This window comes from Eurypyga helias, unplaced genomic scaffold, assembly GCF_000690775.1.
Source record: "Eurypyga helias isolate BGI_N326 unplaced genomic scaffold, ASM69077v1 scaffold9663, whole genome shotgun sequence".
Classification (NCBI taxonomy): domain Eukaryota; kingdom Metazoa; phylum Chordata; class Aves; order Eurypygiformes; family Eurypygidae; genus Eurypyga; species Eurypyga helias.
The window spans coordinates 3437-16197 of record NW_010241831.1 but is presented as its reverse complement, the minus strand read 5'-3'; the positions used below and the strand labels follow the sequence as shown (position 1 = coordinate 16197).

General features: G+C 53.2%; 1 protein-coding gene across 1 annotated transcript in view; it reads right to left on the bottom strand.

Annotated features, from left to right (window-relative positions):
• Positions 1-828: 828 nt before the first annotated feature.
• The window catches only part of TMEM240 (transmembrane protein 240), a 15355-nt gene continuing 3422 nt past the window's right edge, over positions 829-12761 (bottom strand). The window contains exons 3-4 of the mRNA XM_010148879.1: positions 4095-4303; positions 829-977 (exon numbers count right to left, since the gene is read on the bottom strand). Of these exons, the coding sequence (XP_010147181.1) occupies positions 829-977; positions 4095-4303 (358 nt within the window). The remainder of the gene's footprint in view (positions 978-4094; positions 4304-12761) is intronic.

The window sequence follows — 12761 nt, the reverse complement described above, 5'->3', positions numbered from 1 at the left end:
CAACCCGATACACTTCCTGCGTATCAGGAGCAACTCCTCACTAGCATTAGTGAAGAGTAACAGCACTGACATCAGCAAGGTGCCACCAGTACAAAAGTGGTGTAAACCAGGCAGCACCAGCCCTGTTAAACGGACTGATACCTTACAGTACTGTTCCCCTGGTACTAAGATTTCTTGGATTGCTTAAGGCAGGTTTCAGTGTATAGCAATGCAAACAACAAATCAGTTATATATTCCCAGGACTTCTTCCCACCCCCCTTGCAATTCCCCAAAACATGAACCAAAGCAAAAGGGACACTGTGCCTTCGCAACCAGCTGGCAGCAGTCCCCATCCAAACCTGTGACCAGCCAAGCCATTCTAGCAACGGAAGGAACAGAGCAGAGCAAAACCGAGCCAAAGAAACAGGGGACTTGAGCTCTTGGATGAGAAACTCCACATCTTCTTCATGTTGTCCCACCTCTATACCCTTGGCCAACATTCCCTGTAGGGTGTAGCTGGATGCACGGGACAGCTGTGAATGCCAGGAAACATGGGTTGAAAGTATAATGCAAATCTCTCTTCTCTTTTTCGTTTGTTTGTCTGCTTTTTACATATATACACAAGTCTGACAATAAAATGTGGAACACAGTGCAATGTCTTGGCTGCGTAGCATCCAGGACTGGCTTAGTTGTGCATCATGGTGTGCCACAGGGACACACAGCATGGGTAAGTTAAATTGTGTCCTCGGCTGGCTTCCATAGAGGAGGAAACTGGTAGCTGTTCCCCTGGAAGAAGAGCAAAGTCCTTTTTTAAAATCTCAGTGCAGTCTCTGGAGGGGAAGGCATTCCTCAGAGGTGCCGTGGGCTAGGGTGCCCATTATGGTACAGCTTCTGTTTGATGTGCACCATGTTTCCGGTCGCCTCCTCGTACTGCCGGTGATGACGTTTTCTGAACTCCTTTAAGTTACAAAACTTTGGAATCCAAGACCAGGAATTGTCTGGAAAGAGGAAAGGAGAAGGAAGGTGTGACGTTACAGGCATGGTTAGACCCATGTTCTCCTTGCCTAGACCTTTTCCTGGCCTGCCCCACAAAATCAGGCACTAGTTACGGCCTTGGCAAGGCCACCCCTGGGGCTTCCCTTCCTCTTGGCAGGAACCAGCATCTTGTGATGAGCCCTGTCCTCCAGCCCTCTTTGTGCCTGACTCACACTCTGCAAGTTGGGCTGTTCAGCAAAGGCAGTACCCTCACAGTGCTCTCTGCGAGCAGGAAGCTGCTCTGGGGACCAAGCTGACAGGAAACAGCAGCACACTGCTGCCACATGCATATCATCCCTGTTGAATGCCAGTTCTTCTCGTCTGTCTTCCGAAGCACTGGCCAACTTCACACAACATCAGCACAAGCCACTTGCTGCCCCACAGCCAGCGCAGGCTGGACACCCTCATTTCGATACCCACTGTTTCAACTCTCAGCCCATGAACCTTTCCCTGGAGCAATGTTTCAGCTGCCATTCAGTTTTAAGAGAGCTCTGCATCATTCCACCCAGAAACACACATAGCCCAGCCCCACAAAGGAGAATTTGAAAGTCCCAGGGAACGATAAATCGTATAAAGTTGAACTATTGCAACTAGCATGAGGTGGTATGTGACTGCTCTGGCCAGCACTGCAGCTATTGTGAAGGGCAATCTGAAATTCTATAGAATATTTTCTATTTTAAGACATCTCTTCAATCAGGAAGGACCTCTGGGTTATTCTAATAGACCAAAATTTAAGTTGATCAGGCCACAATGTGACATTGAGTCATTGCTAAGTGGTGCTCTTGTATTTCAGGGAGGGGTCTACGTTCTGTACCAGTACAGTATTTTGTATTACTCCTACTCCTCTCATAGCCACAGGCACCATTTCTTCCTGTAGAAGGAAATCTTAGCTTAGGTACTCGTTCAGCAAAGCAAGAGGCATCCTTTCTGCTTATTGTCTTTAAAACAACTAATTTGCATGGTTGATTTCAATGAATAGGAAATACCTAAAAGCTCAACGTTCATTATTTTGCTCCAAATTCTGCCATGATTTTTTTCAGCCTATCTTTACTGAAATGTAACCAGCACAGCACACAAGTGCACTGTTTTCTCTTTGGACAGAGCAGTTCAAGGCATGTCAAACTACTGGAAAGAGACATCATGCCCTGTTGCATGGTATAGACTGGAAGCCTCACCTACAGATTAGATGAGGAGGGCTTCCAGGGACTTTCTACCGCACAGTCAGTTGTGAGGACACAGAGTTGTTGTTAGAGCTGGGAACGGTGTGGAACGCAGTTGTGGAACAACCAACCTGGTTTAAGAGCAGGCTGGTCCCAGGTGGCTGGTGCAACACCAGTAAGAGGCCGTGTCTCAGGCCAGAGGGGCTGTCCGCCTTGTGCACCATGAAAGGGGCATTGCCAACGGGGCTGCTAAGGGAAGAAAAAGCTGGGTGCAAAGTACTACGGCATTCATTTTCTGAAAAGATGTGTCTGCACAGTGTATCGCACCGTGGGCCAACCCCTTCTTAAAGCCTTGGAATATGCGTACACAGGGAGACAAAAAATGAAAGAAAAACAAGCATTCAGCTTAACCACTAAATTGATTACTAGCATTACCCTTTAAATACTAAACTCAGCCCCTTCTTAAAGCCTTGGAATATGCATACACAGGGAGACAAAAAAATGAAAGAAAAACAATCATTCCGCTTAACCACTAAACTGATTACTAGCATTACCCTTTAATTACTAAACTCAAAAATCTATGCACTCCCAAGAAGGATGGTGACACCGTGTCTGTAGCTCATCGCTCCGTAATGAAAGGCAACAGCTCTGAGGAACAATATTGCTGTCCTCACTACAATGAAAGGCAACAGCTCTGAGGAACGAACAATATTGCTGTCCTCACTAAAGCATCTCAGCCCAGAACAGCTCTTGCCAGCCCTCCTGGCTCCAGTGCAATGAGGCCATGGCCACTGGTGGTCTGATCAAAAACCAAGTGGCGTGGCCTTGAGACTGGAGACTCTGACCCACTCTGACTCACTGGAAACTCTGACCATTAGTCTTCGGCCTGGGAAATGACAGCAACACAGCCTCAAGAGAGTCCTGATTCAGAAGCTGCTCAAGCAGGCTGCTGGGGACTTGGGAAGACTAATGAGAAATTCATATAATTTTGATCTGAGTTTTTAGAAAGAGAGAGTCCACTTCCCTAATTAGAATTTCTTACAGGTTTACTGATAAATCTCTCTCTTGCTCACTCTCCTTTTCCTCTGAGTAGTAATTTAAGAGACACCATCAGTCAGTTTCAGAGACTGAGATTTGAGTGTGAATTTGAAATTCACACTGTTGTAGAATTTCAAGGTACTCACTATTCTAATAGTTTTTCTGTCTTTTTACCCCTCCAACAATTAAAATCCATGGGATGTCCATGCTGAGAGAGCAAAGAGGGGCAGAGACGTCCTCTGAAGGAGCAATCTGTTGGTCATTCTCAGGATGTTAGTTCAGGATTCTAAGCTAACTGGTCCGAAGACTGACTAGTATGGCTAACGCTTTCCCCTGTGGGGCTGTTGTCACTACTGAAAAAAAAAATGGACACATCTGGAACAGCTGTGAGGTTGGGAAACCTCAGCTGGCACGTCCCTGACACAACACAGAAATGTCTGTCGTTGGCATCACATTGCCGCCAGTTTACACAAACAACAAGAGGCTGCACTCCTTAAGCATGTGCCTGGTAGCAAATTATATGCACAGAAAAATCCAGATTTCAGGGAAGTTTTGTCTGGCCCGAAGATATTCTGCCCACATGTGCAGACATACAACCACCACCTGCCAGCCTGCCTACGGGTAAACATGTTGCTTTCCGTCACACTCCCCTTTGCACCAACACAAACCTTACGCTTTCCAAAGCGGAGCCCTCAAGGCTAGGACCCTTGCCTGGCTCTTTCCACATAAACATAAGAGGGCTGGGATATGGCTGGTCAGGAATGTGCCAAATCCACATGGAACAAACTCTGCCAGACTGTTGACCTCCTCCCTCTCCACCAGCCTCGGAGGACAGGGTAAGGGATTGAGGGAAGAGAAGGGAGCCCACGAGGCTGCACTTACCATACCGTCGGCTGGTTCTCCAGGCTCGCACTGCATAGTGGAGAACCCCATCCATCCACACCAGAAACCAGCTTATACAAAAGCCCAGCAAAAGTCCCAGCATCAGATCAATCTCTTGCTTGGTTACATTGTCAGTCACAAAGTAATTCTCCGAGGAGTCCACCACTGACTGATCCCCATCATATGGAATAACATAATGGACATGATGCCTGTTGCAGGGAACAGAAACAGGGAAAAGCATCAGTGGAGAAGAGCAGAGTACATCTTCCATCCAGCCCCTGCTCGTGTGGCATGGGTCTGGTTTACCACCATTCCTTTGAGTTTCTACCAACATCCTTGGGAGCAGAAGTGCTGTCTTGGCTTTTTGTGCTTATGTCAGCAGAGGAATTAGGAGAGAGGGAGGTAGCAAAGTCTAGAAACTCGAACCCGTGCCTGGAACTCGTGTCGCATTCCGGACACAGGCTCTCTGTGCCCAAGTTCAACATCTGTAGAATGGAAGATAATGTTAAAGACAGCCTGAGGTTGGCGTGATCACTCCCCCAGAGATGTAAAGGGCACTGCTGCATCCGTGTTCCCAGGCAGAGGTCGGCAAGGCTTTGCTCCTGTGAGTACACACAGTCTGGGAGTGCGGCCCGGCAAGCGCCATCGCAGCATATTGCCTCACAGGAGTTAAAGGCCTCTGCTCCGCGGTACTGCCAGTGCCGGCAGCTCCAGGGCACTTCTCCAGGGGTGTGCTGTTTTGCTTCATGTCCCACCTCCCAGAGTAAAATGAGAATCGTGTCTTTCACATATTACAGCGGAACACACGCCTTGAATTAATCCTCAGGCAGCAGATGGCAGAGACCCTGCAGCGTATCACTCCTGGAAAAGTCAGGCAAGCTCTAAGACCATCTAGGGTGCTCTTACTGAGACTGAGGTGGTTTGGGATGCAAGGTCTCCCTCACCTCAAGGAACAGGAAGGAATTACAGCCTGTAGCAGATTACAAGAAATCCCTCTCAGCAGAGGAGCAGCCAGCAAGCCTCCCCTTCGTGCCTCAAATGCCGCCTGGGGTAAAGGGCAGCCGCAGCTGCATCTCAGCTCCCTCCCGCAGCACTCTGGCTCTGGAAGGTCTCCCGGCCTGACCCCGCTGAGCGCCGGATCTGCCTACAGCCTGGCTCCCATCTCACCCCACCACTCCTCCCTGGCTGGGGACACAGCCACAGCCTGACCTTGCACCGCAGCCACTCTCAAAGAAAAAGTCACCAGCCCAGTGCCGTCCCCCAGGAGCACAGCAGATAGATGCCCTGCCTGCCAACACGCACAGCAGCATGCAGAGGGAGGGCTGCTGTGCCACGGGCTGCCAGTCTCCCTAGAGGGAAAGCATGGACACGGGTGCTTTCAGAGACTTATGTCTCTCTCCGGGATTGTGGAGAGGCTGGCCCCGTGTCTTATGCCAGAAGGGCAATTGGGATCATTAGTGCAATGGGATAATGGAGACCAAGACTGGGATGATGCTGAACTGCTTGAAAGACCCTGGCTAACTTGGGAAAATCAGGAAAATGGCAGAGATGGAGTGAGGGTGTTGTAGAGCAGAAAAAATAAGGCAGGTCTGCAGGGGCTGAATGGGAGGGAACCAGCTCCGACAGGTGAGCTGAGCATGTGGGATAGGAGGATCCCAGACGACAGAGGACGCAGGATGCAAAGCAAAACTGGAAGCAAGCTGCTCTGGAGCCTCTGCATCTGCTTCAGATGGTCCCTAACCTTCCCTGAGAGCAGCCAGGGGTCACAAGGCTGCTCAAGCTCCTCTTAGCTGCCCAGGCTCTCTGCTTAGCCACCCTGCCTCCTCCCAGTCCCTGATTTAGAGGCTTGGGCAGGTGCTGCCAGTGCTGCTGGGGAGCCCAGGAATGGCCACCCAGGCATGGTGAGGTGCACTCAGCAGCCCCACGTCCCTGCCAGCGCTGCTAAGGTCGCATCAGACCCCCACGACAGTCCTGGCCCTGCTGCACAGACGCATCACCAGTGCTCCCAGCTCAAGGCCAGGGCACCGGGCATTGGCCACCCCCAACCAGCCTCACATACACTCACGTCCCTCCCACATCCATGGACCCAGCCCTGTTCCCACATGCAGGAGAGGAGGCAATCGCTGCAGGCCTCTGAATATGCATGAGGTGCAGGTTGCTCAATAATCATGCCTGAGAAACGTCCAAATATTTACACAAACAAACCTCCACTCAAAGGAACCTGCTGAAAACAGCCCTAATCTCAGCATTGACTTAATGGAGCCCACCTGCACCAGAGGCACCAGCTCCTGCTCATCAAGGCATGGAGGGCTTGTGTACAACCTGGTGCCATGGCATGTGGGGGTGGAAAAGGCCGGGTGGATGGGATGCCCAGCTAGCCATGCTCCTGCTGTCTAGCACTGCCCCCCGTTTGCATTCAGCAAAGCCCCCAGTACTGGGGACCAGGCTGGGGCAGTAGCAGAAAGGAGATGCATCCAGACAGCTCCAATGGCAGCTCAAAGCAGCCTCAGAGGCTAGGAGCAGGCCCTGGTCATGACTCCTCCGGCTGGTTAGTTTGTAAACAGAGATTTTTTGCCCTCAGTCAACTAGGGAAAGCCTAGGAGGAACAGGGTGGATGCGGGCAGGCTCCCAAAAATGGAGCTCCTATTGATGGATGTGAGAGTCACCATTAATTTCAGGAACACAGCCGAGCAGCTTTGCAAAGGGGAAAAGGCAAGCCTCACGCATAGCTCCCAGGTGCCGTGCTTCCCCAGTCACTGCCAGGGATACCCAGCAGGTCCTTAGCTTACTCCCTTTGGCTTCTTGCAGTACAGAAACAGCCTAAGGGCTGACTCCACAAACACCCCCAGAAACGTAGACTCCTTGAAAGGATGAGGAACTTGAGTGCCTCCCCAGGAACAGGTACATACCTCCTCTGCATCGCTGTGTCACAGCCCACAGGGCCATCTACAGCCTCCCCTTGCAGAGCATCACTAGCACACAGCCATCTCTGGGGCTGAGAGAAGCAAAACTTTCCAGACACACGAAGGACAGACCCTAGGAAGAGAGTGCAGACCTCTCCCCACACATGAGGTGGTTTTCATACGGAGGGGCTTAGTCCTGTACCAGAAAAAGAGTCCTGGAGCACACTCCTCCCACTGCTGAACTTCCCCCAGTACTCAGGAGCAGGGATGAGCCTGTAGCACTCGTGTACCTGCACACACAGGTGCAGCATGGCCAGCGCTGCAGTGACATGGGCCATAGCACTCTCCTCACGAGCTTCACAAGAGGCTTTTCCTACCACACAGTCTGCTTCCTTCACAGCTCTTGTTCTCTGCCTACAGGGCGTTGAGGGAAGAGACACAGTCACCTCCTCTGCTGTGTCCCTCTCCTCAGTGCAGGCTGACTCTGCACACTGCAGAGGAATCTCCTCCAGCTCTCCTCGCTTCCTTTGGTCACCACTGGGCTGAGCAGGGCAGCAGTAAGGGCCTGACACTCCTCTTGTGTTTGCACCTCCCTTTTCATGTGCAGGGGACTGTCCCCAAACCCCAGTGATTTCAGAGTCCAGACTCAGAAGTCAAGTCCCTGTTTCTACCCTGTAACATCCATGAAATCACAGAATGGCTGAGGTTGGAAGGAACCTTTGGAGGTCGTCTGGTCACACTCCCTGCTCAAGCACAGCCATCTAGAGCCAGTTGCCCAGGACCGTTCAGATGGAATTTAAATATCATCAAGGAGGAAGACCACAACCTGTCCCTGTGCTCAGCCACCCTCACAGTGAAAGCTCCAAGAAAGGGTGGCTGACTGATCCTCTCTCAACCTTCATGTGTGGGGTGAGCACACAAAGTGACCATAGGCCTCCAGCATTCCGTAAGGAGGGATTCAGTCCTCACAGTATCCCTGTGCCAGCCCTTTGCCTGTGCAGCCTGAAGTGCTGTGGGACAGTCATATCCAGGGGAGAAAGGAGTCAGTCCTGTTGCATGGTGAGCCACCGAGTGGTCCAAAGGCAATTCCATGGGAGGTAAAATCCAACAGAGAGCAAAAACTTTGACCTATCTGGCTCCCACCACTTAATTTTCCAAGTATCAGAAATCAAAATTGGATCCCAGGTGCAAATTTCCGTGAAAGAAAAGCATCCTGTCACTAAAGCAACCTCAGGGAAGCACTTGAGGCCCTGCACTGTTACCTTCCAGGCAGCTTTTGGGAACTCTGAGTTACCTCAGTAGTTCTACGCAGTGGAGATGCCAGTGCTAGGTTTTCACTCCACGGAGTCTTCTGGAAAGGGTTTAGCAAGGCTCAGGGAAGATGAATTTCTCCCGCTAGTGCAACAGCTGGGAGATCTTGGCTGGAGGGATTTTAATGCTTTGGTTTTGCTCAACAGGGTTGAGTGGTGCCACTGAGATGGGGAGGAGAATGGAGACAGACCCCCAGGAGTTTTCCCTTGCAGCTGAAGCCCTTGGGGAATGATACGGGAGTGATTCGGAGGCGCTGGCACATTGGCACAGCACGTTATTAATAGTGCACAAAGGTCCAGGGTCCCCACCGCGTATCAAGGGAATTGGAAACTGGAACGTGGCCTGGATGGCTCTGGGGGCTGGATCCAGTGAGGGAACGTATCACCTCGAAGCTGAGTATAACGCGGGTGCAGCAAGCCACCCCCAGCTCCACACCAGTGCACTTCCAGGGAGCGCTGACAGTGCTGGGTAGAGGGCAGCGCCTCAGAGCAAATGCTTTTGGCCAAACCTTGTTTCCAGAAACGTGGCTGTCCAGGGGCTGACATAACCCTCCAGCCAGTGCCTCTTTCACTGACTGAAGATCTTTGAGAAGAGATGAAAATCTCCTCCAGCCTTGCATCACCTCAGCCAGGAGTGAGATGACCGACGTGGGTGTGAGGACTCTGGGGTTCACAGCACGCTCAGCTGCGAGACAGCTGTCAAAAAGGTCTGAAAAGGCAAACCTGACCGTGTTTCTTTACAAGAAAAAGATGCACCAAATAACCTGCGGGCCACTTCCTGGGCAATTCAAGCTAATATAAGTTGTCACAAGAGATCCAGCCCAAATTATTCCTAATAGTTTAATCCCGCATGACCTCTCTTCATGTGTCATGCACTTCCAGGCACCCCTAACAGTTGTGCTCACCCTTGATGTGGTGAAGCTTCCACAGGAAGCAGATGTAACTGTGGGAAAATAAATGTACCCACACTTCAGGCCAGAAACACCCCCAAAAGCTGGTCTGGTGATTGCCAGCAGCCGCTCTCCTGGAGCAAACGAGAGAGTGGATTTGCTGATGCGTCCCCAGCTAGACAGCCCCTGGCTCAGGTGAGGAGCTGACGCTGCTGGACAAAGGGAGCACAGTATTCGTGTCTGTGCACGTGTGCTTGAGCTGTAGCATCCCTGTCCCTTTCCCAGTCTTTGTGACAAAGGGGGAAGACCTCCCCTGCTCCCTCCCAGGGCAAGTAGTGCAGCGAGCTGGAGCAGAGCCCTGGCCAGTGTGGCTGGAGGTTTCACTACCGAGCTGCCCGAAGCGCTATTGTCCCTTCCAGTGACCTTGCGTGTGTGCTGGCTGCTGCAGCCAAAGCACAGCACGGGAGCCTTTAAAAAAGCACCACTGGGCTGTCGTTTTAAATGCAAAGAGCCCGTCACAGCCTCTGCACTTTCCACTGCTGAGGATGTGGGCATGCTGATGCTCTGGCTCAGCCTGGCTCCCTCCTGGGCAGGTGACAGCCTCAGTAGCAGACATGTCACAGCTGCCGGACTCGTGTTGCAGCTGGCACAAACCTGCCTAGCCTGACCCATCCCCATCTCCAACCGCCACGGGATCTGGGAGAACATGGCTCATCCTGCCTTGCTGGCCAGCCCGCAGCCATAGCCACCAAGCCCCTACACAGGGGCTGCAGGCAGAGCTAGAGGGAGGCAACGAGCATCCCTGTCCTGCATCCCTGTCTGACCTTGTCGTCTCTCCCCAAACGTGCCAAACAGCCTAGCACCTCTCGGAGCCATGGCCAGCAAAGCCGGGCTGCAGACCAGTGTGGGGAGCACCACTGCACAGGTGCAAAGGTGTCCCTGGAACCCCTCACACTGTAGCAGCTACCAGGAGGCCAAGAAAGGCCTGGTGGTCTCCAGCACTATGCAATGAGAACTCCCAGCCTCCCAGCACATCCACATCCAGGGACAGAGAGGTTTCCTGACTTTGTTGGAGTGGCTGGGAAAGAAGAAAACAGAGCAAAAATGTGCTCTCTGCGTACCTCCCGACAGCAGTGCTCTTAGCCTGAGACAAGCATTGGCCTCCTCTGAGTGTGGAGGGCAGAATTTGGCCCCTCACAGACAGAGCTCAGTGAGCAGCATTATTTGAATCCATGCTGCCGCAAGACAGGGCTGCTACAGCACCACCGCCATCCTCTCTGGTCACTGGCGCTCCCAGCATCAGGGCAGAGCCCTAGCCAGCGGTCACCTCACACGTTTCCATCCTGTACCCTGCCACTCTCCTGGGAAGCAGCCTGTTGCACTGCAGGGTCTCCATAAACACCAGTTGCTCGGGAGAGGTCCGGCAGAGCCGTGCCCTGGGACCTTCCCCATTGGCTCAGAGCCTAGTGAGAGCAGGGCTGAAGGATCCCGCAGACAGGGAGAGCTGACTTGAGGGTTGGCCAGACCCCCAGCTCTGCTGTAGGGTATTGGCATTCAGGGAAGGCTGCCACTCCTCAGCCCTTTCTATCCCTGCTCACAGGAAGAGACTTTGCCTAGGAGTGAAAGACTCACCCAAGGTTACTCAGAAGGTCAGTAGCAAGGAGAACACATGCCAGAGCCTGACGTCCCTGTCCTTTCCCAGACAGGGAATTTTCAAGCCCCCCAGGCTGTTTTGATGGGTCCTTGCTCCATGCAGGTAGCATCTGTTCTCTCCAACTCATCCTGCCTCCACGGACGCCCTTTGGTGTTTTTCCTCTACATGACATCACCCAGCTCCTGATCCGCTGCCAGCTTTCTGCTTCCAGACAGGACCCTTTACTGGCTGGGACAGAGACACTGGGACTGGGGCAGTGCTACACTTCTGCAGTCCTCCTTAGCCCTGCCCTCTCCTGGGAATAGGTACATGCCGAGGAGGTGGGACCAGAGGGGCTGGGCTGCCTTGCATGCAAGCAGGTCCCAACATAGTGATTTGGACAATCTGAATATCTCCACATGCTGAGGACAGAGAGTGCCAAGCTCCCCCAGGGATCTGCTCCAGCAAACACATTCCTGCATGGAATCAACTGGAGTGTAAATGTGGCTGTCACCCCTTCTTCCTCCAGCAAGACGACAGATGTTAAGAGAGGAACAGTCCCTGTCATACCAGGCGTGTGTGCGCAGGCTCAGTACTCAGCCCCAGGTGCCAGGGCCAGCCCTGTCTCGCTGCCGATGTTCTCACTCCACGCACCATCACTACACCAGCTTCCTTTCCCAAGGAACAGGCAGGACTGTTTTCCCACTGAACAGCTGTAGATGCACTCTGGCTGGCCTCAGGGGTTCTGGCAGCTTGGCCCTCCTTGGCTCTAGGCAGCCGAGTGGGAAAGCACCAGCCCAGCCTAACAGCAACACCCCACTGCAGGGATGAGTGCATCTGCTCCCGCTCAGCCCAGAGGGCTTCCCATCCCAGCTCCTGGAGCAGGACCTCTCCTACAGCAGAGGCACTGCCCAGCCCAGGCTCACCCAAACTGAAAAGAGGGGCTGGGTGAATGTCGCCACTTAACTGACCACAAACTCGCGTCGGCCTTGACCACCCCTTCCTTTGCGCTGGCGGGCGGGAGGGCAGCGTGCATGTGCAACTCCGGGCAGCACTACCCCCAGCACCACACCGCCGGCCACGGGGTCCAGTCCCTGCAGCCACAGGCAGCCACTGGACACATGGCACAGCCCTCGCAAGCACCCTCTCCGTTCTCCTGTGTCCAGCACGAGGCCACAGCTCCCTTCTGACATCACGGACCTGAAAAGCACCTGCCAGGGTCCAGCACAGCGAGGTCACTCTTGCCTCGTCAAGTTGCTGCCTTGCTTCTGGCATAAAGCGACAAGCAACGGCTGCATCCTCAAACAGCCCCAGCAACCCTGACCCCACAGGGATGCGCATAGCGAGGGGGGAGATCAGCCCTAGCAGTACCAAGCGTCCAGCATTCAGCAGAGCCTGAAGATGGGGCTGGTTTTCTTCCCCAAATGTCTTGACCCTCAGTGACTCTCCCCAGTCCCTGCTAACACACCGAGTGCTTAGGAACCTGGGGGAAAAACCAAAGTATAGTTCCCAGCTGCAGGAAACGAGACCCTTTCTATAAGGCAAGTGTTGGCAGAGGGCACTTCAGGAAGAAGTGGGCAGGTTGCCGTAAGCTAGCACTCATTTTCATGTGTCCTGGGACCTTTTTGCTAGGCCCAGCCCCCCACGGAGAGGAGAACAGGCAGAGTCCAGGGAAAGACACATGGCTGCCCATGAGGAGAGACCCCCACCACAGCCCCCATGCAACCGAAGGAGATCTTTGAGGAGACAGCCAGAACAGTCCGCCTTGCTGGCCACGCTCCCAGGCAACTCCAATGAGCCTAGAGCCACCAAAATGTGAGCAGAGCCTGGGGCACCCCTGGGGATGGCTCATGCTGCTGCCCGCCGGCTCCCGCCAGACACCAACCCTGGAGGGAGACCCACCGACCCCCCGCCGCCGCTTCCCCGGGGGC